Source organism: Papio anubis, chromosome 7 (assembly GCF_008728515.1).
Source record: "Papio anubis isolate 15944 chromosome 7, Panubis1.0, whole genome shotgun sequence".
Lineage (NCBI taxonomy): Eukaryota > Metazoa > Chordata > Mammalia > Primates > Cercopithecidae > Papio > Papio anubis.
In genome coordinates this window covers 73427-99268 of record NC_044982.1, presented here as the reverse complement: position 1 = coordinate 99268, position 25842 = coordinate 73427, and the positions used below count along the sequence as shown (strand labels likewise).

The 25842-nt window shown below is 41.4% G+C and overlaps 1 pseudogene and 2 gene segments (V, D, J or C); all 3 read left to right on the top strand.

Annotated features, from left to right (window-relative positions):
* The window catches only part of LOC101006990, a 106727-nt pseudogene extending 95479 nt beyond the window's left edge, over positions 1 to 11248 (top strand). The window contains exon 2 of the transcript XR_004185365.1: positions 10489 to 11248. The product of XR_004185365.1 is annotated as an immunoglobulin heavy variable 3-23-like (transcript). The remainder of the gene's footprint in view (positions 1 to 10488) is intronic.
* Positions 11249 to 11585: 337 nt separating this feature from the next.
* LOC110742269 lies at positions 11586 to 18410 on the top strand. The segment is given in 3 exon segments: positions 11586 to 11712; positions 17639 to 17743; positions 17832 to 18410. Coding segments are annotated over 3 exon segments (549 nt in total).
* A 3940-nt stretch (positions 18411 to 22350) lies between these two features.
* On the top strand, positions 22351 to 23209 carry LOC116275923. The segment is given in 2 exon segments: positions 22351 to 22470; positions 22557 to 23209. Coding segments are annotated over 2 exon segments (363 nt in total).
* The last annotated feature ends 2633 nt before the right edge of the window (positions 23210 to 25842 follow it).

Genomic DNA, 25842 nt, shown 5'->3' with positions numbered 1-25842 from the left:
GCAGAGTTGAGTTCAATTCCTCGATATCCTTGTTAACTTGCTCTCTCGTTGATCTGTCTAATGTTGACAGTGGGGTGTTGAAGTCTCCCATTATTATTGTGTGGGAGTCTAAGTCCCTTTGTAAGTCTCTAAGGACTTGCTTTATGAATCTGTTTGCTAAGACCCTTGGTAAAGCACAGTATTAGGGTGGGAGTTACCCGATTTTCCAGGTGTTGTGTGTCTTAGTTTCCCTTGGCTAGGAAAAGGGATTCCCTTCCTCCTTGCGCTTCCCAGGTGAGGCGATGCCTCACCCTCTTCAGCTCTGGCTGGTTGGGCTGCACCAGCTGACCAGCACCTATTGTCCGGCACTCCCCAGTGAGATGAACCCGGTACCTTAGTTGAAAATGCTGAAATCACTCATCTTCTGTGTCACTCGCGCTGGGAGCTGGAGGCTGGAGCTGTTCCTGTTCGGCCATCTTGCTCCCGATCAGAAATTTTTTAGTTGTAACGTTCTAACTGCTATTATTGTCTGATGCATTTTATCTTAAAGTTCTAAATAAAATGCTTGATTTCATTATAACATTCTGCACTCGGCTTTTCTTTAAATGTTTAATTTTTCTATGAAATAAAAATCTTCACTTGTAATTCAAGACATGTTCTTCCTATGTCTAATTAATTCAAATACTTTTTTCATTAGAGTTGACTTGCAGGTTATCTACATGGAGTTCCCCACAGGGGAAAACAGTCACACTGCATAAGTTTTTTGTTTTTCTTGTTTGTTTGGTTTTTGTTTTTTGACATTTGGTAACTGTTTTAAAACAAATTTTATATTTTATTGAAATAATTCCTATGTAACTGTTAAGCTTTTCAACTACTTAGGAATACTGAGATTTTAGCGACATATAAATTAATGGTATTACATTCATGTAACTATCTGCATTATTTTTAAAGGCCTTGTGCTGCTACATTACTAAGGTTTGACTGCTAGGTCTAAAAAGGACACAGAACACTTTGGGAGGCAGAGACTGGTGGATCTCCTGAGGTCAGGAGTTACAGACCAGCCTGGCCAATATGGCAAAACCCCATCTTTACTAAAAAATACAGAAATTAGCTTGGTGTGGTGGTGGATGCCTGTAATCCTAGTTGTATGTGAGCCTGAGGCAGGGAGAATTGCTTGAACCCAGGAGATGGAGGTTGCAGTGAGCCAAGATCATGCCACTCTACTCCAGCTTGGGTGACAGAGTGAAACTCCATTTCAGAAAAATAAATAAATAAAATAAAATAAAAAAAGAAGGACACCAAGTCCCACTAAATCTTAAACACTGACAGCAATTAAAGCCCCATCTACAAATCTGAAATAAAATGACAATAAAATTAATCATACCCTTAAGACACAAGGTCAGAAATTAAAACTACTCAACCACTCCAGGCCCAGGGACTACTACAGAAGAAGTGCTTTGTAGGATTATAAGAGCTAATGTTGACAGATAAAATTACTTGAGAGTTTTTTCATCAATTAAACATTAATATTAAATGCACACTAATGCAAGGCTAAGATCTGGGCCTTTATGTCAGATTGACAAGGATTCTTGAAGAATTAATCCACTTTTTAATTTAAAATTATTTTTAAAGTTTATAAAAGATCTATGAAAATTATATTTTTTACTAAAAGTAATTATAATTTAATAGATTTATTTTTCAGAATTGAGAGACAGTTTTAACTTTTCTCATGCTGTTCTTATAAGGGGTTATTATTTAGAAAATTAATTCTTCTCTTTCAAAAATAAAAGTTTTTTTTGAAATCACTGAGTTGTCACTTGGCTAAATAAGTAACTTACTTTACAATAATCTGTAATCCCATTTTGTAATATCAAGTGCTTTACACTTTTGGTATTTGACAAACTTCACAAAATAAAATTGTGAATTCTGTCATTTGACCTCATTATTCTTTCTTGATATGAGTTTCCCTGAAGATGAAAAGGAATGTATTTAGTTTATTTGGTATAACTAAATTGTACAGGAAGCAATGTTGAATTTGAAATGGTGTTTAACTTTGGGCTATATTTATAAAAAATGTGGACTATATAGTTGTAATATATTTATATAAATTAAAGAGCATATGTTCCCAAATTTTATGATATATAAGTGATTTTGATATGTCTTAGTATATTTTATCAGTAGTAATTATGATTATTATGTACAATTTTTTATCACAGAAATAACCAAATTTTCTTCTCAATTCTGTCTTTAGCCATGGCTGTTCTAAAACTTCTGTCATCCACAATTGTTGTTTTACTTTGATTCTATATCAGCTGGCTTTTCATAATCCATAGAATTTTGAGGAGTACTCTTAAATATACGATTGTGACAATTTTATAAATTGTGCCATTGGTACAGGGAGAAAAACTTCCATCACTCTCATTGAGACCTGATGCATTTATGATGATTGTTAATCTAATATTAAGCAGGACAGGACTTCATTCCATGAACTGAACCAACAGGAGACTGAAATAATTTTTATGGCTTATTCTTTAAAGCATTTGCTGAATACTTATGTTTTGTTTTTCAGAATGAAGAAAACTTTGTCCTGTAAGCTATTCACAGTTTTTAACAATTGAGTATATTATACTCTATTGAGAAAAAAATAGAAACATAATTTCTTCTTCTCTTACATAAATTCTCCAAAATTTGGAAACTGTGAGTATTCATATATTAAAATAGTTATTTGCATAGGTTCAATAAAAATCTGCTTTGTTCCATAACAGGGCACAATTGGAGACAATGTTCATTTTACCAAGGCTTTAATTGAATGACATATTTTCAGATTTACTTCGTAAAATGGATCTAACCTGTAGAGCTGATAAAGCCTCTTGGAAAAACTAGTATGTAACTTTTTTTTGAAGGGCCCTGAGCTGTAGAAAGTAAATAATTTTACTTTCTGACAGGCCCAGGAATAGCAGGTTTTCTTAGAAACTTGAAAAAAGAGAAAGTAACCCAATTCATATAGCTATCTAACGACACAGATAAAACATTGACTGGGCTTGAGAATTTTAAAGATTCTATCCTTAGATTCTTTATAAAACATTTCCAGCAAAGTCAGTTTATGAATAAGATAGCCTATGTAAAAAAAAAAAATAGAAAACAGAAAAGAGAGCTAATATGTTGACTGATTATTTTTGCTGCACCTTATACAAAAAAATCAGGCCAAGTATAATAAGCCTAAAACTTATTTTACAAATACATTGGTCCTAGTATGATATTTGTCTCTAATAAAATTGAGTCATTATAGAGAGAAATATTACTTCAAAATAAACTATAGTGCATCTGTTATTACATTTTAAAATTGTACACTTGTTTTTCAATTTATATTATTTTATTCAATTTGGATTGAATTTAAACTTTTTCTTTGCACAGCTCTCTAAGATAATATTTTCAGCTATTTTCCTTTGTAAATTTTTGTTCTGATTTGAAATCAGCAGAAGTTAAACTGTGCTTTCTTACAGCTAGACAACTTAAAATCTAAAAGAAAATAAAATCAATGATGTGGTTTGGCTCTGTGTCCCCACCCAAATCTCACCTTGTGTTGTAATAGTTCCCACATGTCAAGTGTGGAACGAGGTGAAGATAATTGAATCAAGGGGGCTGTTTTCTCCATACTTTTCTCCTATTAATTAGTGAGTTCTCACAAGATCTGATGGTTTTATAGGAGGCTTCTCTCTTCACTTGGTACATCTCTCTCCTGCCGCCATGTGAAGAAGCACATGTTTGCTACCACTTTCATGATTATAGGTTTCTTGTGGCCTACCCAGCCATGCAGATCTGTGAGTCATTTAAACCTTTTTTTAAAATAAATTACCCAGACTCAGATATGTTTTTGTGGAAGCATGAAAATGGACTAATACAGGAAACTCAATTATATACAAAAACTCATTTTATACCTGCCTACTGTGAAGGGAAAATAAATTTTGAGACCACCAAATCACTAAGCTAAAGAGAAGAGTCAAGCTAATGTTACAAGAGATAGAAAGAAATTTTTTAGATAGATAGGATGAAAGAGTCTCTGGCAAAAAGTTTTCTTTTAACAAAAATCAGCTTAGAAACTAATTTTCTAATCACATACTGTTCAAAGAAATCACTTATAACGAAGTACAGCCTGAAAGATCAGGCTGTAAAACATAGATAAGCAGCTCTCGCAGAGAGGGTGTTTCTGGGTGTAATCTCCAAACTTCACATATACAGGATGGGTCCCAGTAAGAACAGTGGACCTTCGTGAGCACATTCATTTCTTTTTCCGGGGAAACACTAAGATAGGAAAGCTGGAAGCTTGCATGGGGTTTGGGATGCCAGCAACTGCAAGGAGGTACCTGGGACCAGGCACAGAAACTCCTCCTTCCCTTTTTAGCACATGCATGGTGGAAGGAGATAAGTACCATGGAGTAGACCAAGCGAAGTCCCCATCTGCATAAGAAAAGTATGATTTGGGGCTGCTAGAGTCTTTGCTCTATGCAGATGGCACACCTGCTCCTAACTATTTTTGCACCCTGTGTTGAAAATATACCCTCACCCCACGAGCACATTTATAAAAAATCCTTACATTTCACTGCAGCATGGCAACCCATTTGGGAAACCTCTCTGTGACAGAGAGGTTCCTTTTCCATTTACCCATTAAACTTATGCTCTAACCTCACCCTTTGTGTGTCTGTGCCCTTGATTTCCATGGCCATGAGACAAAGAACCTTGGGTGATATTCCAGAAAACAAGGCTGCTATACTGGAAAGTGATTTGGGGAAAGCCTTTCTATTCTATTCAAAGTCATTCCTTTGAGGCTCACCTGAGACAAATACATATCTGATTGCTTCCTCTTCAATATAATTTATGTAAAAATTAGGATTCACTGAGTCAGACTAAATTGTGTATTCAGTGGAAGGCTAATAAAGGACTCAAAAGAATGCAACCTATTGTTTCTTATCTACTTCTAACCTGGAAGCTCACATTTTGATTTGTCCTGCCTTACAGAAACAAAACAATGTACATTAGACATATATTGATTGATGTCTCATGTCTCTCTAAAATGTATAAAAGCAAGTTGTACATCAGTCACCTTGGCACATGTCTCGGGACTTCCTAAGGCTGGTCATGGGTGGGTTCTTAACTTTGGCAAAATAAATGTATTAGTCTGTTCTCCTGCTGCTAATAAAAACATAACCAAGACTGGGTAATTTATAAAGGAAAGAGGTTTTATTGACTCACAGTTTCACATGGCTTGGAATGTTTCACAATCATGTCAGAAAAGCAAGGGACATCTTACATAGTGGCAGACTAGAGAGAGCTTGCACAGGGGAATTCCCCTTTATAAAACCATCAGATCTAATGAGACTTATTCACTCTCATGAGAACAGCATGAGAAAGACCTGCCCCAATGATTCAATTACCTCTCACTGGGTCCTCCCAATGACACATGAGAATTGTGGGTCTACAATTCAAGATGAGATTTGCATGGGGACACAGACAAACCACGTTAATAAACTTCCTAAATTCACTGAGACCTGCCTCAGATATTTGTTGTTTACCCTACTAATGTACAGCCTTCAGAGTTACAAGGCCTGTGTCAGTTTTCCAGGATTGTTTCTCCTTTTTGTTGTTTGTTATTCCCTCCTTTATTTTTTATGTTTTACTTCTCTTTTTCTCCCACTGTTTTCTTATTAATCAGATGTGAGACTCCCAACATTTGAAAGATAAGTAACAATGAGCTGTACTAACAACATGGGATCTGCTAAGGAATAATTCATCCTACCCATGAAAGATAAAACAAAACAGCAGACCAGAAACTCATTGGCTTGTAAAATGCTTCCTCTGAAAGATTTTAAAAAGGAAAAAGTGGGGAAATATGGAAGGAAAATAAAAACTTGTGATCTCAATTCATTATATCATGAGGGGGAAACAACCTAAAGGATGATCCATGCAAGAAACTGATTTTCCTTTCATTCCGTAGAGAACAGCTAGAAATGAAAATTTAAATATTTTCACAGATAGTTACAATTTGTTTGTCATTGAAATATGTAGCGCAGGAGAACCACTTGATTTTCTATTTCCCTATATGCTTCTTTTTCATTACAACATGTAAATGTTCATATAATCCCCTTTACCCCTCTTTCCAGCTTTTTCCCTTTATATATTGAAAGCCATAAAAATCGTCTTTGGGGAGCAGCACTGAACACACAGTTTTTGTGATTACTTTTATTTTTCTCCCAGGCATGCCGTGAGTTTGGCAAAATTAATTTTAATTTGATTGACATCTCTCTCAGAAACCTTTGGTTTACACTAGGAAAAATCCAAAATCAGGAGCCAATTACTGTAAAACTCAGCCATACAACTGTGTGTGTATATGTGCGTGTGTGTGTGTGTGTACATGTGTGTTTTAATTTTTGTGAGCTTTGGGCCATGTAGTTCTCTCTGTGGAGATACCATTTGGTGTGATTTTGAATAGAGAATTCTAAAATAAATAAGAGGCTCCTAAGAATTCTCTTAAAGTTTCTGGACTTTCATTGTCAATGCATCTGACAGTCCCAGGAAAGAGACTCTAGTGGTTTCATAGAATCTGTGCTTGGGCTGTCACTGCAGTTTACTGGGTATAGTAATGACAAATCACTGTTTCAAGAGACAATTTTAAAATCATTAGATGCTGCTGAAAGAGCATTGTGAACAGGGGACAGCCCCTTCACTCTGGGAGAGCGACATTGGGAGAATATGCTCTGTAAGCCCAAACAGCACCCTCCCCTGCAGGGTGAGGGCAGAGCTGCAGGGCAGGCCCAAAACCCACTCAACACAGATGTCAGCCCTGGAGCTGCTGCAGAGGAGTCTGAGGAGTAAATTTTTCCAGCACCTGAATTACACTTATTTCAAAACAAAAATGCTATTAAAACGTTAAAATAAGTAATGTCCAGGCAAAGTAGCTTACACGTATAATCTGAGAAATTTGAGATGCTGAGGTGGGAAGATTATGTGAACCCAGGAGATTGAGATCATCCTGTGAAAAATAGTGAGGCTTCATCTTTATTTTTGATAATTAAAATAAAATAAAACATAAATAGCAAAAACTGCGATGTGTCTTTACATATCCCATCATACTTGGAGTATTTACCTAACACAATGAGTTGATGAGGATCCAGTTTGAAGGGAGAAAATTTTAGAATTTTCAGAAATCTTAGTAGTTGGAAGATGTAGAAGAAATAGAAGTTTGTCAACTCAATGTGTGCAAATATTGAGAGACACACTCATGCCAGGAGTTCAACTTGCAAAGGGCAAAACCGAAAAACGTTTGAGGTTGTTAATGTTCCATCTGAAGGTGCGAGCATTTTGAGGATTATGTCCTGTGAGAGTTTGTTTCTCTGTTAGAGGAGTTCTGTATCCATGAAGTTCTGGACATGCCAGGGACAAATATCAGTAAACAAACATCAGAACTTGAACCTCAGCTTCCCACTGTTGCATTCTCCATGTGTCATCTCTCTGTAATTTCTCATGATCGATCAGGTCTTTAGCTATGAAATATTCTGCCTAATTAACATGTAAATAGCTTGAAGTCTACAGAGTTAAATACGTATAGGGTTTTCTCTGTTTTTCCCAGTTGTTCCCTCCCACAGCTCCAATATTCTCCACTGTTTTCATCACCTTCTAGATCTGCTGCCATGCCCTGCAGATTAAGGATTTGATTCCATGACAGAGAGGAGGTGAATTTCGATGGAACTTTGGTGAGAACCTCGGTTTTTATCCCATTTCCTCTAGGGCTCCACCAGTACCTCTGGAATAATGGTTTCAGCGGTGATCCCCTGCAGGGTGAATCTTTGGTTCTGTAGTGCTGATGAGGGGGGTGGGTCTGAATGCAGTTCAGAAGTATGGGCTTACCTTCTCTCTCAGACAGACGCTTTGGGAAAGGAAGATTTTTCTGACTGTCCCCATTCTATGACAAAGGGATTCGATTGGATAGGAATGCTGACAAAAGAAAACCTTAAGCCAAATTAAGTTTAAAGGAGTTTAATTGAGCAATGCATGATTCGTGAATTAGGCAGCCACCAGAATTACAGCACATTCAAAGAGTCTTCAGGGCAGCCACGTGGTGGAGAAAGATTTATAGATTTTTGAAAATGATGTCGAGACATCAGAAGTGAGGAACAGAAACAGCTGGATTGGTTACAGGATGATGTTTGTCTCATTTAAACAGTTTGCACACTCGAGAGTGTATGAGTGGTTGAGCTGTGACTGCTGGAATTGGCCAAGTCTCAGCTATAGTTACAGGTGCACACTCCTAAGTTAGGTTTTCAATCTTGTCCACCTATTCAGGTAGGTTACAGTTTGTTCACAAGGAATAATAAGAAATAAATAAGAGGCTCCCAACACATGTTTGTAGCTTTATCTTGTAAGAGGCTACATTTCATATGGCAGCCTCGGCCTCAGTTTACCTGACACTATGGCTTTGTTTGTCTCTACAAGAACTTGTTTCTCCCAATGTTTCCTTGATTGTGAAAGGAAAATAAATCTTTGGGTGCCCCATATCACTAAGCCAAAGGGAAAAGTCAAGCTAAAAATGGTTTGGGGCAAACCCACCTCCCATTCTTTCCCTAAAATGACAGGTTCTCACGTTTTTAAAAGCTACACACCTCCTTCAAAATTTGACCACAAGGAAAATCCTTGTGGACCAAGGACAGACAGAGTGTTTTTTCTGCTCACGTAAGTCAAATGCGCATCTGATTGCTCCCTTTGCTCTATTGTTTCGCTAAGCCAGACTAAGCTTTATGTGACTATTCCTGTAAATTGTACATTCAGTTAAAGGCTAATCAAAAACTCAAAAGAATACAATCATTTGTCTCATACCTACCTATGACCTAGAAACTCTCCCCCCAACTTCAGTTTGTCCTGCCTTTTTGAACTAAATCAACATATATCTTACATGTATTAATTAATGTCTCATGTCTCCCTAAAGTGTGTAAAACCAAGCTGTGCCCCACAACCTTGGGCACATACGTCAGGACTCCCTGAGGCTGTGTCACGGGCATGTCCTTAATCCTGGAAAAATGAACTTCCTAAATCTATTGAGATTAGTCTCAGATACTCCTTGGTTTACAGGTTCATTTCTTATCTCATAACTTCAGTTATCTGAAATATTAAAGAAAAGTTACCAAATAGGGCATTCTTCTGTTTATCTGTTATTGTTGTTGCAAAAATAAATATATTTATAAAATTTATATATAATTTATCATTTTTGTACATTACCAAATTGAGTAGCAGATTTATTAGTAAGACCCAGTGTAATGAAAAAATCAAATATCAATTAGTATCTTAATAGAAAAACAAACTATGCTACATTTGTTTGCTGAAATGCTCCCCATTATTTATGAAAAATAAACACATACAGCATAAAATGGTTTAATTCTTAGTATTTCTATTGACAAAAATAAGCCAAATATATGAGTATATGCTATATTATTTTATTCTTATAAATTATAGAAAATAAAAACTAGTCCAAAGAAATGTGAAAACATCAGTAGTTTTATAAAGAAATGGTAGAAAAAGGGAAGGAGAATAATAAAAATAAATAAAAGATCAAGAGGAATGCTGAGGGGAGTTGACTTGTCATCTTGAAAACAGATTTTTTTTTCAAAGATTACTATTGCACAGGTTAAATATGTGAATTTTATCATCTGTCAATTCAAACTCGTAAAATTTATTACAAGTAAACAACTGAAACTTTAGACAAAAGAGGGATGATAGGAAGGAACAAATAGATTTGTTAAATGTCAGATACACCGAAAATTTATCTGTCTGACCACTAGATATATCTGTAGTTTTTGGTAAATGCAGCAACTCTGTCCAAGAGTTGGTTCAGAGAGCAATGGAGGCCAGCTGTGAGGAGCATAGGCCCAGACACTAGGACTCACTGATGCCAGATGTCAGCCCTTAGACACATACCTAGACCCTCCATGTGTGGGTTCACTTTTACATCTGTAAATAAAGAATGCACTGATTCCTAAATAACATAATTTATACACATAGGTAAAAATAACAAAAAGTATGATAGTTGTTAAATGTTTACACAGAACAATATCACAATAAGACAGATTTTCCCCAAATGCAATCATTGCCATAAAAATCCCACAGGATGCTCTCATCTGCTCTGGGACCTGCCCTCTCCTCAGGTGTCCAACCCCAGAGCTTGCTATATAGTAGGAGATATGCAAATAGGTCCCTCCCTCTGCTAATGAAAACCAGCCCAGCCCTGACCCTGCAGCTCTGGGAGAGGAGCCCCAGCCTTGGGATTCCCAGGTGTTTTCATTCAGTGATTAGGACTGAACACACAGGACTCACCATGGAGTTTGTGCTGAGCTGGGTTTTCCTTGTTGCCATATTAGAAGGTGATTCATAGAGAACTAGAGATATTGAGTGTGAGTGGACGTGAATGACAGAAACAGTGAATATATGTGGCAATTTCTGATCATGGTGTCTCTGTGTTTGCAGGTGTCCAGTGTGAGGTGCAACTGGTGGAGTCTGGGGGAGGCTTGGTACAGCCTGGCGGGTCCCTAAGACTGTCCTGTGCAGCCTCTGGATTCACCTTCAGTAGCTATGCTATGCAGTGGGTTCACCAGACTCCAGGGAAGGGTCTGGAGTGGGTATCAGCTATTGGTCCTGGTGGTGACACATACTATGCAGACGCCGTGAAGGGCAGATTCACCATCTCCAGAGACAACGCCAAGAACTCCTTGTATCTTCAAATGAACAGCCTGAGAGCCGAGGCTGTGTATTACTGTGCAAGAGACACAGTGAGGGGAAATCAATGTGAGCCCAGACACAAACCTCCCTGCACGGATGCTGGAGGAAATAAGCTGCAGGGGGTGCTCAGGGGTCACTGATTAGCACCAACCCCAGAGGCGGGTGCACACTGAGGCTGATTTCCTGTCAGGATGTGGGACTTCATCTTTTTACCGTTTCTCTAGGGAATCTCTTTAAGTTCAGAATTCTGTGCTTACCAGTGTCATCTCTACATATTTTTAAATGATTATTTTAATATGAGAATCTGTTCCCATACGCACAAAATGCAGATTGATGCTTACAGAGATGAAAAGTCCTCAACCATGGTCACCAGGATCAGAATCCTGAGGAATCTCAGGGGTGCCTGGTGAGTCTTCTCCAATCAGACTCAGGACAGAAACCTCTCTGACTAAAACAGTCTTTAGGAATTTTGATCACAGCCAATAGAGAGTCTAGATCATGGTCAGTGTCATGTAGAACCTCACAGGTTTCACGTCTGACCCTTCTCCTGACACTAAAGTATGCAAATCAGTATCAGCACTGCTCTGGAGCCCCTTTTGCTCTTAGTCCATTCTATTTCTTTTTATTTGTTGTTGTTGTTCTTGCTTTTCCTTGTACTGTTCCTGCTGCCTATAAAGTGGGGATGTAGTTCATGCTGTCAAAGCTGAAGGCCTCAAGTCCATTCCCTGCAGCTCAGGTGTGGCTCAGGCTGTGGCTCCTGCGTCCACGTGGGAGAGGCTGATGGGACTTTCTTCTCTCCCATTGCTCAGCACCCTGCAGTGTGTTGTGTGGAGACTCACCTGGGAATGCAAGTGGCCAAGAGTAGTGAAGGGGATGAGCTTGTGTGGACAAAATGGGACGTGGATGTGAAATTTATCCTGTCCTGTGCAAACTACCACAGAGTCACCTTCCTCACCAGTAGTATTAGAAAGAGTGTGTGAAAGTTTTCAGAATAAAAATGGAGCCACTCGTGTTAACGCCCTGAAAAATGGAACTAGGAATGATCATGAAGAAAGTTTCTCATACACATACTCCTGATAACAAGAACTACCATAAATGGATTCTGCTTAACCACAACCTTGGATAGAAGTCACTACAACCTTACAAAAAATCATGACTACAAGGACATCTTCCCAGCAGATCACTGTTTAACCCTACACTGATGACAACCTTGGTATTGATTTTACAAGCACGGGAAAATCCTCTCAAAACAACTTATGTAACTCACCTCATTTTCACTTCAGAAACCTGTGGATTGACATCCTAGTCACTGCTGCATTTGTTTTTAATGGTAATTAGCCCCTTTACAATATATGAGGCTGTTTTTCTCTGATGTCTCTGCTAAAACAAGGAATTTCCAAGTTGACAGCAGTAAAGAAGCTGTTTAGGAAGATGTGATGGGAAGGCATTTTTAACATCCTGTTGAATGTTTCCGCATACCACGTTAATCCCCTGTAATACTTTGCTGTATTGGCCTGTGATGAATCAGAGTATAATATTGAAGGTAAAATGGAAAACATGTGGGCTTTTGATGAATCAAGTCATAGGGTGATAATGTGTGTGTCCTTAAGGAAGGAGACCATGGGTTGTAAGTTCTAGTGGAGGTACCTTTGGCAAAGGGAGTTCCTGAGTTTGTGAACATTATGCTACTTGTAATTTAAGGTTGCAATTTATGATTTATTTTTACTTAAAACTTTCCAGAAGATATTTGGCAGTAAGGACAGGGTCACAATTGTGTAATAGTGATGACTTAGAGAGTTATTTTGCAATTGCTCCTGTAAGGTATGCACATTGCTCACTTGATACAGAAGTTCAAATGTCACAGGTGGGAAACCAGAAATACAGCAAATTTTCTGAACTGTCATGGGTGTAGTTTTTGGCAAGGAAGTGTTTCATGTCAATCTGAAAATAGACAGCAATAAATCATATTCAAGTCCACGGGGAGTCTGACCTCTGTCCCTCTCTCTTATAAGTACAAGGCTTTGCCACATCCAAAGTATTCTTTAGGCTCCAGGGTATGAAATGCTTTTGGACTGTGGAAGCTAACAGCTCTCCCCTCAAGCAGGGCTGAGGTATCTGGGGAATGCAGAGTTGTGTTCATGAAGAAGATGGCATTATTGTATCTTCTCCTGTGCCTAGTGACAGCTCCCCAGCGTGAGTGTCTCAGATGTCAGACATGGGTCTATGTGGTGAGTGCAGGTACATGTGACTGACAGGGATGGTTTCTCCATGTACTCACATGCCCTGTCCCAGGAGCAGCTGCAGGAGTCAGCCCTGGACATGAAGACCTCACATTGATGCTCAGCCTCACCTGCACTCTTTCTGCCCACTCCATCACAACCAGTCCTTCCTACTGGATCTGGATCTGCCAGATCCCAGGGATGAGCTGCATTGGATAAAATACATTGCTAGTAGTGGTGGGAATCCATCTGTCTTGTGGAAAATGGCAGCATTTCCTTATTTTATAAGGCATAATAATGTTACATTGTGTACAAATACCACATTGTCTTTATCCATTTGTCCATCGACGGACACTTAGTTTTCATATCTTGGCTGTTGTGAATAGCACTGCAATAAGCATAGGAGAGCAGGTATCTTCACAAGGTGGTAATTTCATCTCCTTTGGGTATATTTCCATAAGCTGGATCACTGGTCATACGGTATTTTTGTTTTAATTTATTTAGAAGCCACCACATCGTTTTGCATAATGGTAATGGTGAGAATATAGAATGTCATAACCACTATGAAGAGCAGTTTTAGATTTGAGGTATAATCCAAAAACAGATAATGTTTTATCATGGCTCTTCATATGAGGCTCTAATAAATCTAGGGGAAGTCTAGAAAGTTTTCCTACCTTGGCCAAAGATGAGTTTTCCCCTAATTATCTCTGAGTCAGAATATTTGCAGAATGTGAGATGGAGTCTTTTGGCAGGATTCAGGATGATTCATTAATAAATAGTAATGACAGAGAAAAATAGAGAGATAGAGACATGCAGAGAAAGAAAGAAAGAAAAAGAAAAAAAGAAAGAGAGAAAGAAAGAAAAAGAAAGAAAGAAAGAAAAAGAAAGAGAAAGAAAGAAAGAAAAAAGAAAGAAAGAAAGAATATGAATCTCATAAGAGGAAAATCTGCTGGATATCAGTGTTGGGTTTTCAGTCATAGACACATCTGTATGAGGGAGGAACCATGCAGTCAAGTGAGGAGTGGAGAACATGTTCAGTCCAAAAATCAGCATATTCTCAGAGGCACCCATTGCCTCATCACATAGGTGGAGAATTCTGGAAACCAGTGAAGTGTGAGTTCACAATAAGTGATGAAGCTCTCATGTTTCCATGAACTTTCATTAATATGCCAAGGACTTCTATAGATCACTCATGCACAAATATACAAGATGTGTTTTAGCTTTTACGGATGTCTAGAGAAAAATAAGTGAGAAAATTTTCCAGGTTACAGAGATCTGCTTAAGTTGAAGATCCCATAGGAGAGTGTCTTTGAGTGAATACTGGTCTATTAACTAAATAGGTCAAAATTCCCTCTGTTGGAGTAGCCTTCCAATTATGTAGATTTCTTGATTCCTTCTTGAGTTGTGAAACATAAACCCAAGGATTGACTTACTGGAATTTGACTGCTGCATTGATAAAATTTCTGAAAAGGTTTCTTCCAATGATTTGAGAATTACTTTCCTGTTTTTCACTCCGGGAAATGAATTTTCACAAGGTTTCAGAACATCATGTTTCAGGTACTTTACTTAAACAGACTCTTCTTGGGGGCAGTCAGCTTTCTTCTAACCATGAGCTTATTTCTTCTGCAAACCATGCAGTTTGTGCCTCTCGTAAGAATTATGAAACTTTTAAACTTCAATGCACTGAAAATCGTGCCCCTTGAATTAAATGTTGATTGGCACTGACATGATGTGGCCACTCTTGTATATGTGTCCTATGTTATGAGCTCAACATGTCAGTGGACTGAGAATCCTCCATTGGATGCCTCTGATTGTGGCACTGAGCAGATTGACAATCCTCAGAGTCATCCATGAAAAAGAGAATCCTGAGGTTCGTGGGGTTCTTGGATATATTCAGGTGAGTGGAGGGGAGAAACAGGATTGGGGGCTGCCAGCCATTTCAATAACAGTGGGAATTATTAGCATCTAAGTTTAAAGGTCTACATCATTCCAAACCCCCTGCATGACAGGCCGACGGGAAGAAATCCAACCCCACAGCGGCTCCATAGCAACTCTTTAGTGTAGTTGGTAGTGAGGCTGTTTCAGGGAAGAAATGTCCACTCAAGTGAATCAAGGATGCTTCTCTGAGCTACAAGAAACAGTGTATTGGGCCCAGGTTTCTCTGAGTTCAGTGTGATGATTACACTCAGCTGCTGCTCCAGTGAGTTTAAATGGGTATGTGGCAATTCAGATACACCTGGCTGTGGGGTTTATTAGATGTAAATCTGAGCTACATAAACAAAGAGGGCATGTCTGACCGTATGAGGGTGCAAAATCCTGGAGACCCCACACCCCACACCCCACACTGTTGTGGTTTTTGCTCCAGTGACCTCCAGGTTTTTTGTATGAGAATTGCGATTATTTCATGGCTAAGTCATCAAGAGACATAAACTGTGAGAAATACACACAGAAACTGCTCCAGATAGAAGATCCAGGGGAAGGACCTTTCTAGCACCTTATCTATGTAAGGGAAGGCAGTCCATCTCCATTACAGACCCCTCACAGCAGGCTTCCTTTATCATGAAAATGGGTTAAATTAGCCAATAGGGTAAGAATCCTATAATGTTCCAGCCAGAAAAGGGAAAGCATCAGTTTGACCTCTGGAGACTGTGTATAGGACACCTTCCAGAGAAAGAAGAGCACTAAATTATTAAGATTCAATTGTAACTTCATATGATACTTCTGGGATGCACAAATTAAAGATGAAGGTGTGGCAATGCACAGGCTCTATCAGAGAAGAAGAACAGGGAAACTGAAAGAGATTGGCAGAGAGTAGGACAAGGACAGAAGAGCGATCTGAAGCCTCTGACATCAACTCTGTAAAGACAACTCCCGTATTGACTGCTGATTCTGTTACCATGGGCCATTTGCAGGGTTCCTAGCTAAGGAAAAAGAAAAAAAACAAAAAACTGCATGTCCTTCCCAAGTCTCCACTTGTATCCTGTTTGTCTTAGCTCTCTAGGACAAAAACATGGCATAAACCTAGACCTAGTGTCAGTGCAGGAGGCACTTTCTACAGGCTAGACACTGGGAAGAAGGAAAAATGTGTGTTATTGGAATAGGAGATACAGAGATGGCTTTCATCTGAATAGATCTACACCCGCAGGTATTCTCAGATGCAGTGTTCAACTACAAGAGCCTAATGAAGAAACACGACCCTGCCCAAACCCCTACAAGTTCTTGTATTCACTGTGTCTCCACTGATTTAGTGCATCTGGAGCTTCAGAGAACTGGCTCCCTTCTGTGTCCTAGAATCTTTTCTTTGGGTCTTTCTGCAGAATTCAATAGGTTTAGTTAGGCCAATCAACTGTTTCAAGAGATGGTGTTGGCGGCATATATTGTCGCTGAAAGAGTATTCTAAGCCAGGACACAGCCACTTCATGCTGGACTAAAGACTCTGGGGAAAATGTTTTGTGAGCCCTGACAGAAACCTCCTTGCAATGTAAGGGCTGGGCAGGAGGGGGCACTCAGGAGCCACACAGCGCAGGGTCCAGCCACAGAACAGAAGGCTGGGGAGGAGGTTTCCTCTCAAGGTCTCGGTTTTCCTTCGTCAGAAAAAAAGGAAAATCTAAAATAACTGTCCGACGAGTTGCTGATATGCCTTCAAATGTCCTGCTACAATGGAACAATTCATGTAACTTAAGGCAGTGATAACCATTTTTTAAATTGGACTTCTAGGATTAGAAATATCTTAATAGTGAGAATATGAAGAATAGGCATGATTTTACTAATTCAATGGTTACAGAATTGCAGGAGTCACTATATTCCTATGAACAAAAAATTCAGATTTCAGTGTTAAGTAATGTTGCCTACATTGTGTGAGTGACAGGACAGTGGTAGATCTGAGAATGTGGGAGGTGCACAAACGTAAGGAGTCAGAAATCAATATGGAAAGATCAGGATCTCTGGATACGAACTGAAAGTCTAAATACTTCACAAAATACTAATAAACAGAGATGAATATAAAATCCATAGTTATCCAAAACGCAAATTCCTTGGAAGTTATTTTGGGAGCATGAGTTCATAAAGAACTCCAAACTCTTGTTTCAACTTCTGACTCCTTGTGTCCGTCACATAAGAAAATCATCTCCAATTATGCACCTCAGGGCAATTCTGTAAACCCAGAGTGTTTCTGCTGAAGATCCTGGGGAATCAAGACACCAGGCAGGTGATGGAGACACTGTCTCAGGAGCGCCCAGCAGATCTCAGGGGAACCTGCTGGAGAGTCATATGGAACATCCACAGTCAGTTTCTCAGAGTCAACAGTGAGCTGTGCTGGTGCCTGAGGGGACCATGATGGGGCCAAGGCACGTGCTCAGTGTCATGGACAGTTATAGTCCAGAAATGATCAGATGGTCTTGATGCTAATGAAATATGGGATCAGAGAAGCGTAATCTGTGGGGACTTGTTCTTCAGTGAAAGGATCCTGTCCATGAATAGCAGTGGAGCAGGGCATGCATTTTCTCAAGCAGCATTAGGGCTTGGACCATCAGCATCCCACTCCTGTGTGGCAGATGGGTCATCTATCTTCTCTTTCTCATCCTTGATCAGGCTTTGAGGGATGAAATAAACTGTCTCATGAATATGCAAAAAACCTTAGCTCTACTGAGGTAAATACGGATATATCTGGGCCCTGAAAGCATCGCCCAACAGCCTCATCCCTTCTCTACAGAAGCCCCTGAGAGGAAAGCTCTTCACCGTGGACTGGACCTGGATGGTCTTCTGCTTGCTGGCAGTAGCTCCAGGTAAAGGATCAACTAGTTCCAGGGCTGAGGAGGGGATATTTTTTTCCAGTTTAGGGGACTGTCATTCTCTACTGTGTCCTCTCCGCAGGTGCCCACTCCCAGGAGCAGCTGGTGCAGTCTGGGGCTGAGGTGAAGAAGCCTGGGGCCTCAGTGAAGGTCTCCTGCAAAGCTTCTGAATACACCTTCACCAGTTATGTTATCAGCTGGCTGCGACAGGCCCCTGGACAAGGGTTTGAGTGGATGGGAGGAATCAACCCTAGTGATGGTAGCACAAGCTACGCACAGAAGTTCCAGGACAGAGTCACGATTACCGCGGACATGTCCACGAGCACAGTCTACATGGAACTGAGCAGTCTGAGATCTGAGGACACGGCCGCGTATTACTGTGCGAGAGGCACAGTGTGAAAACCACATCCTCAGAGTGTCAGAAACCCTGAGGGAGGACTCAGCTGTGCTGGGCTGAGGAAATGTCAGGGGTTGTTCAGTTTAAGACTGTTTAGAAAATGGGTTATATATTTGAGAACAATAGAAACACAGTCTAACTGTAAGAGAAATATTATATTCAAGAGCCATCATATAAGCCAAATTGACAGAGTGGGAAAGGCCACACTCAATAAAGTTGATGCACGCATTCCATGAAGGTGCTACTGTGAACAATTCAACTTAGATGCATAAATAATTTGTAGCAAGGTTATTTGATCATGTGTTAAGGGTAAGTATGATTCTTAAAAAGAGGCAAAATTGTCTTTCAAATGTTTCTGTCACTCCTTACCATAAATTTCATTTTAGAGCAGTTTTAGGATTGCAAAGAAATTGCACAGAAGGGCCAGGAGCGGTGGCTCACGCCTGTAATCCCAGCACTTTGGGAGGCCGAGGCGGGCGGATCACAAGGTCAGGAGTTCGAGACCACGGTGAAACCCCGTCTCTACTAAAAATACAAAAAAAAAAAAAAATTAGCCGGGCGCAGTGGCGGGCGCCTGTAGTCCCAGCTACTTGGGAGGCTGAGGCAGGAGAATGGCAGGAACCCGGGAGGCGGAGCTTGCAGTGAGCCGAGATCGCGCCACTGCACTCCAGCCAGGGGAACAGAGCGAGACTCCGTCTCAAAAAAAAAAAAAAAAAAAGAAATTGCACAGAAGGTGTGAGAATTCCCATGAATCCCTGCCCTGCACAGGCACAGCCTCCTCCACCACGACCATCCTGCACCACAGGCACAAATCAGTTACAATGGATGAATCTACACGGACACTTGGTTCTTTCTTTTTCTGATGATCCGCTAATATAACAAACCTAAATGATCTTGGAACACCCAGGTATATTCAATGGCTTTCTAGAAATGATATTAGTCAGAGGGAAAGTGAGTTGAGGCTATTACCATTTGAGCACTTTCTTCCAAAATCCACAAAATATATATTAATTTGGAGTTTTTCTTACTTCTGGTTTACAATGCCCCCTCCCAGAGAATAACTTTTTTTTTTTTTTTTGAGACGGAGTCTCGCTCTGTTGCCCAGGCTGGAGTGCAGTGGCCGGATCTCAGCTCACTGCAAGCTCCGCCTCCCGGGTTCACGCCATTCTCCTGCCTCAGCCTCCCGAGTAGCTGGGACTACAGGCGCCCGCCACCTCGCCCGGCTAGTTTTCTGTATTTTTTTTTTAGTAGAGACGGGGTTTCACCGTGTCAGCCAGGATGGTCTCGATCTCCTGACCTCGTGATCCGCCCGTCTCGGCCTCCCAAAGTGCTGGGATTACAGGCTTGAGCCACCGCGCCCGGCTGAGAATAACATTTTTAAGCTTTTAGTGAGGCTGGAAATTGAAAAAAAAATTTTTTTAAGAGAAATAAGCTTTCCTGTATTAGGCTGACTTATCCCAGAGGCAGCAATAAGCACAGCCCAGACCCAGGAAAAGTCTTAATGATATTATCTAATGTGCTTCTGAGACTCCTCCAGCACTCCCTCAACACAGGGAGAAGAAAAAGAATTTTTCCTTTGTTTTACGGTATGAGTTTATAGATTCTTGTTCTCTGTAACTAGTAACTTCAAGTATTCTGTTTTATCTAAGAAGTACAATGAAGGTAATGAGAAGCCTGAGCAGACCTGAACTACAGCGGTCTAGGCACCATAGTGAGCGTTATGAGATGTGTTAACAGTGCAAGGCTGTTTGGAGCAAAACCTAGATAACAGACATCTGGGTTGCATAGCAATGGTCATGTGCAATCCTGAGTTATGAACCTGTTACAATGTGACTGTGTTTGTCCTGCCTCTGTATCCCTGCTTTTGTGCCACTCTAAGCCTGCTTCAAGCTAGCCCACCCCATTTTGTGAAGCGTGTATAAAAGTCAAGTGCTGTCTTTGTTCTGCACCCAGTCTTTGTTTGTTGAGTCTGCTGGGTCTGAGTGCACTCATTAATAAAGATACCCTCCTGTATATAGGACCTCTCTGGTCCTCCTGATTCCACAACATTGCAGCCAGGTTCATATCTCTAAAAGGCCAGCAAGTTCTGGTCAATTCCATAATGAAAATCCTTTAATGAGAGTTGGCAAACCTGACAATAAGAGACTCCATGTATAATGCCCTAGAGTTGGATTAGATGCACCGTAAGCTCTTGGGTGGTGGTTCCGAATAAGGCGGATTGTGAAGCAAATGCAAACACATGCATGGGACCCAGGCAGGAACAAAAGCTTCCCTTTACAAAGTGGGTGGACCCTGGAGGGAGCCCTCACAGAGGTGGGCAGTGGTCGCCCTTGCTGACTGCACATTAGCCAGAGGGAAAACCATGATTGGTCTTGCAGGGAAAGAGCACCACTGAGGTCACAGGTTATGAAAATATTTGTCGTCCTCCAGCTGAGCAAGTCCATCTGCTTGCTTGTGGGTGTCAGCCTCATGGTGGATACACGCTGGGAGATGACAAGATGCACGTAAACCTCCTCTCACTAACTATCCACTACCACACACTCAAGACCCACCTGTGCTCCAGAAAGGAATATGTGCCTGTGGAAATAGACAGAGCTTAAGGATTTTGTTACCTTGTGAATATACTGTGCGAAACCACACATTTCAGGAAGATTAGCTCACAAATGTTTACCAAGTGACTGAAGGACAGTGGTGGGTGAGGTGACAGGACAGCCTCAGGGATGCACATGAGGAGGGCTCCCTCCCCCATGCAGGCTTTTCCTCCAGCAACTGCACCAGGAACTCAAGAAGGATCGGGGAGAATTCTGAGAACACCCTACTGTGGAGCTGCCTAGAGAAGAAGAATACATACAAAAAAATAGAACTTTGAGTAATATATGGTATTTGTTCATGAAAACTCTTTCTCTGAAAGCTTGTGAAGGTCTTGAAATGCCCCCGATTAGCTGAGGACAAACATTTAAACCCTACTTCCACAGGGAGTTCAAGCAGGCTGGATGTGTCCTTCTATGGATGATCGTCCCCACCCCCTTCCTCTTCCCAGCTCATCTCTGGCTCTCTGTGCAAACAGTTCTCATCAGTGGAATGTGCTTGATGAAGTGTTCAGTTTTCTCATCTTCTATGTGGTCATGAATTTTCCTCATCTGAGGTTTAAAAACTCACCTGCATTCAGCACACGACAGCCTAAAATCTCTTGTGGGCAAAACAGCAACAAAGGCACCCACCAGGGTTGAGCATCCCGTGTTGCTGACAGCGACCACCGGGGGTCAGCATCGTCTTCACAATCCTGTGTCAGAGCATCTCCTGAGTGATTTCAACAGCAACTCCCCAGGAGAATCAGCTGAAAACTACTTGTCCCATTTTCCATACAGATATAACCCCTCTATTTTCCTGAAGAAATAGAAAGAGCTGAATGCTGAATACGCTGAATGTCTACCGGTTTTGCAAGCTTGTGAATATACCACTTTCTAATTTCTGACCTGTGCGGACCACTCTGCAGACTTTTCTCATTGGTGTGGCCAGCATTCTGGATGTCAAATGTAACTGAACTTCTTCATATAAAAGTCAACACAAACTCCTCATGGTTTCAGTGCTCACTGAATGGAATTGGAAATAAAACCCACAATTATCCATAACACAAATTCCTTGGAAGTTTTTTTGGGATCATGAGTTCATAACCTGTAGACCAAGAGTCCAAGACTGTTTCTATTGAAGAGCCTGGGGGATCAAGACACCAGGCAGTTGATGCAGACACTGTCTAAAGAGTGCCCAGTGGGTCTCAGAGGGACCTGCTGGATACTCACGTGGGACATCAGCAATCACTTTCTCAGAGTCACCAGTGAGCTGTGCTGGTTCCTGAAGGGTCCAGGATAGGGCCAAGGCACCTGCTCTGTGTCATGGAGAGTGATTGTTCCAGAAATCATACAGCTGGTCTCTATGCTTGTAAAATCTATATTTGTAGTGAGGAACCTGTTCTGAGAGGGCTGATTCTTCAGTGAAAGGACCTCTGTCCACAAATGTTCATACGTGGAGCAGGGCATTCATTTCCTCAAGCAGGATTAGGGCTTGAACCATCAGCATCTCACTCTTGTAAGGTTGATATGTCATTTATCTTCCCCTTCTTATCGTCAGCCAGGCTTTGAGCTATGAAATGCTCTGTCTCATCAATATGCAAATAACCTGAGATCCACTGAGGTAAATATGGATGTCTGTGCCCTGAGAGCATCACCCAACAACCACATCCCTCCTCTAGAGAATCCCCTGAGAGCTCAGCTCCTCACCATGGACTGGACCTGGAGGATCCTCTTCTTGGTGGCAGCAGCCACAGGTAAGGGGGGCTCCCAGGTCCCAGTGATGAGAAGGGGATTGAGTCCAGTCAAGGGGGCTTTATCCACTCCTGTGTCCCCTCCACAGGTGCCCACTCTGAGATGCAGCTGGTGCAGTCTGAGGCTGAGGTGAAGAAGCCTGGGGCCTCAGTGAAGGTTTCCTGCAAGGCTTCTGGATACACCTTCACCTACCGCTACTTGCACTGGTTGCGACAGACCCCTGGACAAGGGCTTGAGTGGATGGGATGGATCACACCTTACAATGGTAACACCAACTATGCACAGAAGTTCCAGGACAGAGTCACCATTACCAGGGACAGGTCTATGAGCACAGCCTACATGGAGCTGAGCAGCCTGAGATCTGAGGACACGGCCGTGTATTACTGTGCAAGATACACAGTGTGAAAACCCACATCCTGAGACCATCGGAAACCCCAGGGAGGAGGCAGCTGCACTGAATGAGGAGATTACAGGGCTTACAATGTTTAAAGTTGTTTATAAAATAGGCTAAGCAATTGAGCAATATGAGTAATAGAAACATGTATGCACTCTATATAGGAAATATTTCTAATAACTGTCACCCTACATGCACAATTCACACTGAGGTAAAAGCAGAAATCAGTCAAGCTGACACAAAGTTTCCCACGTAGGCTTTGTGCAGACATAAGTTCCAAAATCAGATAGATAAATAATTTGGAGCAAGATTGCTTGATTACATGGCTAACACTAAATATGAGTCTTAAAAACTGGTCAAAATGTACGCCTTTTTTTTTTTTTTTTTTTTTTTTTTGAGACGGACTCTCACTCTGTTGCCCAGGCTGGAGTGCAGTGGCCGGATCTCAGCTCACTGCAAGCTCCGCCTCCAGTTCCGCCATTCTCCTGCCTCAGCCTCCCGAGTAGCTGGGACTGAGCGCCTGCAACCCGCCTTTCGGCTGACTTTTTTTGTATTTTTTAGTAGAGGCGGGATTTCCACCCGTGTTAGCCAGGATGGTCTCGATCTCCTGACCTGTGATCTGCCACGCCTCCAGCCTCCCAGTGCTGGGATTACGAGTGAGCCACCCACGCCCGGCTCTGCCACACCTCTCTTACATAAAAATGTATTAAAAAGTAGTTTTGAGACCTCAGCAAAATTGAACAGAAGGTGGACAGAGTCCTTATGTGCCCTGCTTCACCATGCATGGACTTCCCCTCGGTCTCCATCCTGCCTGAGTCATCAATAAGTTCCAATGGATGAACTTACATGGACACATAGCTTCTTTCCTCTTCCAGCGGTCCCTTGGCATACCAAGCCTAAATAATCTTGAAGCACCACAGGTTCCTCAAGTGGGCTCCTGGGAATGATGCCAGTTAGAGGAAAAGTAGGTGGGGCTATTTCTATTAGGACTGTTTTTTAGAGGATTCATACAATGTAAATTTTCTTATAGATTCTGTGGCTCCTGATTTACTATGTCCCTTCCCAGAGGAGTGAGGTCCCTAAGTGTTTAGAGGTAGATCCATGTCTATAGAAAGAAAGCAAGTTCTAGTGAATCCCATAAGGAATATCCTTAGTGAGAAGTGGAGACCTTGGTCATGAGGCACATCATGTATGATTTTCTATAGTTCCATTAGATTCACTGTGTGCTTTTGTGGGTGTTTCTGGATGAGGCCCTTTGCACAGAAAATGAAAACTCATGCGTGAGATCCAGGCAGAAGCAATAGCTTCCCTTTACAATGTGGGAGGGAAATAGAAGAAACTCTCTCAAGGGTGGGCACTGGTACCCCTTGTGCCTCCACATTAGCCAGAGGCATGAGCCCGATTGGTCTTGGAGGGTGAGAGCCCCACTGGGGTCACTGGCTCTAGAAATGCCTGTCCCACTCCGGGTGAGAGCGTCCATCTGCTTGCTCATTGGTGTCAACCCCATAGCAGGTGCCCTCGGGAAGATCACAAGATGCACAAAAACCTTCTATAAATTATCAATTACTACACACTCAAAACCAAACTGTATGCCAGAGAGGGACAGATGTCTGCAGGGATAAACAGAATTTAAGTATTTTTTTAAATGTGGAAGACACTATCAAATGCCATATGTTTCAGGAAGTTTAACTCAGAAATGTCGATGACATAACTCAGAAATTTGAGGTGACATGACAGCCTCAGGGGCTGCACATGAGGAGGGCTCACTTCCACATGCAGGATTTTCTTCCAGGAACTCTACCAGGAGCTCACAGAAGATTAGGGAGATTCTGAAAACATCATTCTGTGCTGCTGCCTTGGGAGGTAAAACAAGATCTGGAAAAAACTATATAAATTATTACATTTGTTAATACAAACTATTTCTGAAGCCTTGTGGAGGTCTTGACATAAGCCATCATTAGCTGTGAACAAACATTTACACCCTCCTTTCATGGGGACTTCAGTTAGGTTGCATCTGTTCTTTTATGGACAATATCCCCCAAATCCTCTCTATTTCCTGCACATCTGCTGCTCTCGGTGAGCTGAGTTCTTATCAAAGAAATGTGGTTGCTGTAATGAGCTCTTCACTTTTCTCATTGTATTAGTCAGGATTCTCTTGAGAGACACAACTAACAGGATAGATGTATACGTTTGATGTGGAGTTTATTAAGGAGGATTGACTCACAAGATCACAAGGTGAAGTCTCATAATAGGCCACCTGCAAGCTGAGGAGCAAGGAAGTCAGCCTGAGTCCCAAAACCTCAAAAGTCAGGAAGATGACAGTGCAGGCCTTCAGTCTGTGGCCAAAGGCTCGAGAGCCCCTGGCAAACCACTGACTGCAGTCCAAGAGTGAAAAAGCTGAAGAACTTGGAGTATGATATTTGAGGGCAGGAAGCATCCAGCATGGGAGAAAGATGAAGGCCAGAAGACTCAGAAAGTCCAATCTTTCCAATTTCTTCTACCTGTTTTATTCTAGCCATGCTGGCGCTGATTAATGGTGCCCACCGAGGTTGAGGCTGGGTCTGCCTCCCCCAGTCCACTGACTCAGATGTTAATCTTCTTTGGCAACACCCTCACAGACACACCCAGGAACAATTCTTTGCATCCTTCAGTGCAATCAAGCTGACACTCAGTATTAACCATCACATTCATCTTCTGTGTTATCATGTTCCTCTCTTCATCTGAGGTTAAGGAACTCACCAGCATGTAGCACATCATAGCTTAATGTCTCTCATGGACGAAATAGTGGCAAGGCACCCACTAGAGTTGAGCATCCCATGTCGCTGACAGCAACCATCACAGGACCACATCCCTCCACCATCCTGTGTCAGAGCATCACCTGAGTGATTGTACTGGCAACTTCCCTGGATGGTCATCTTAAAAACTGCTTGTCTCATTTCCCACGAAGGTATAGCCATTGATTTTCTCTTCCTAGCGAAAT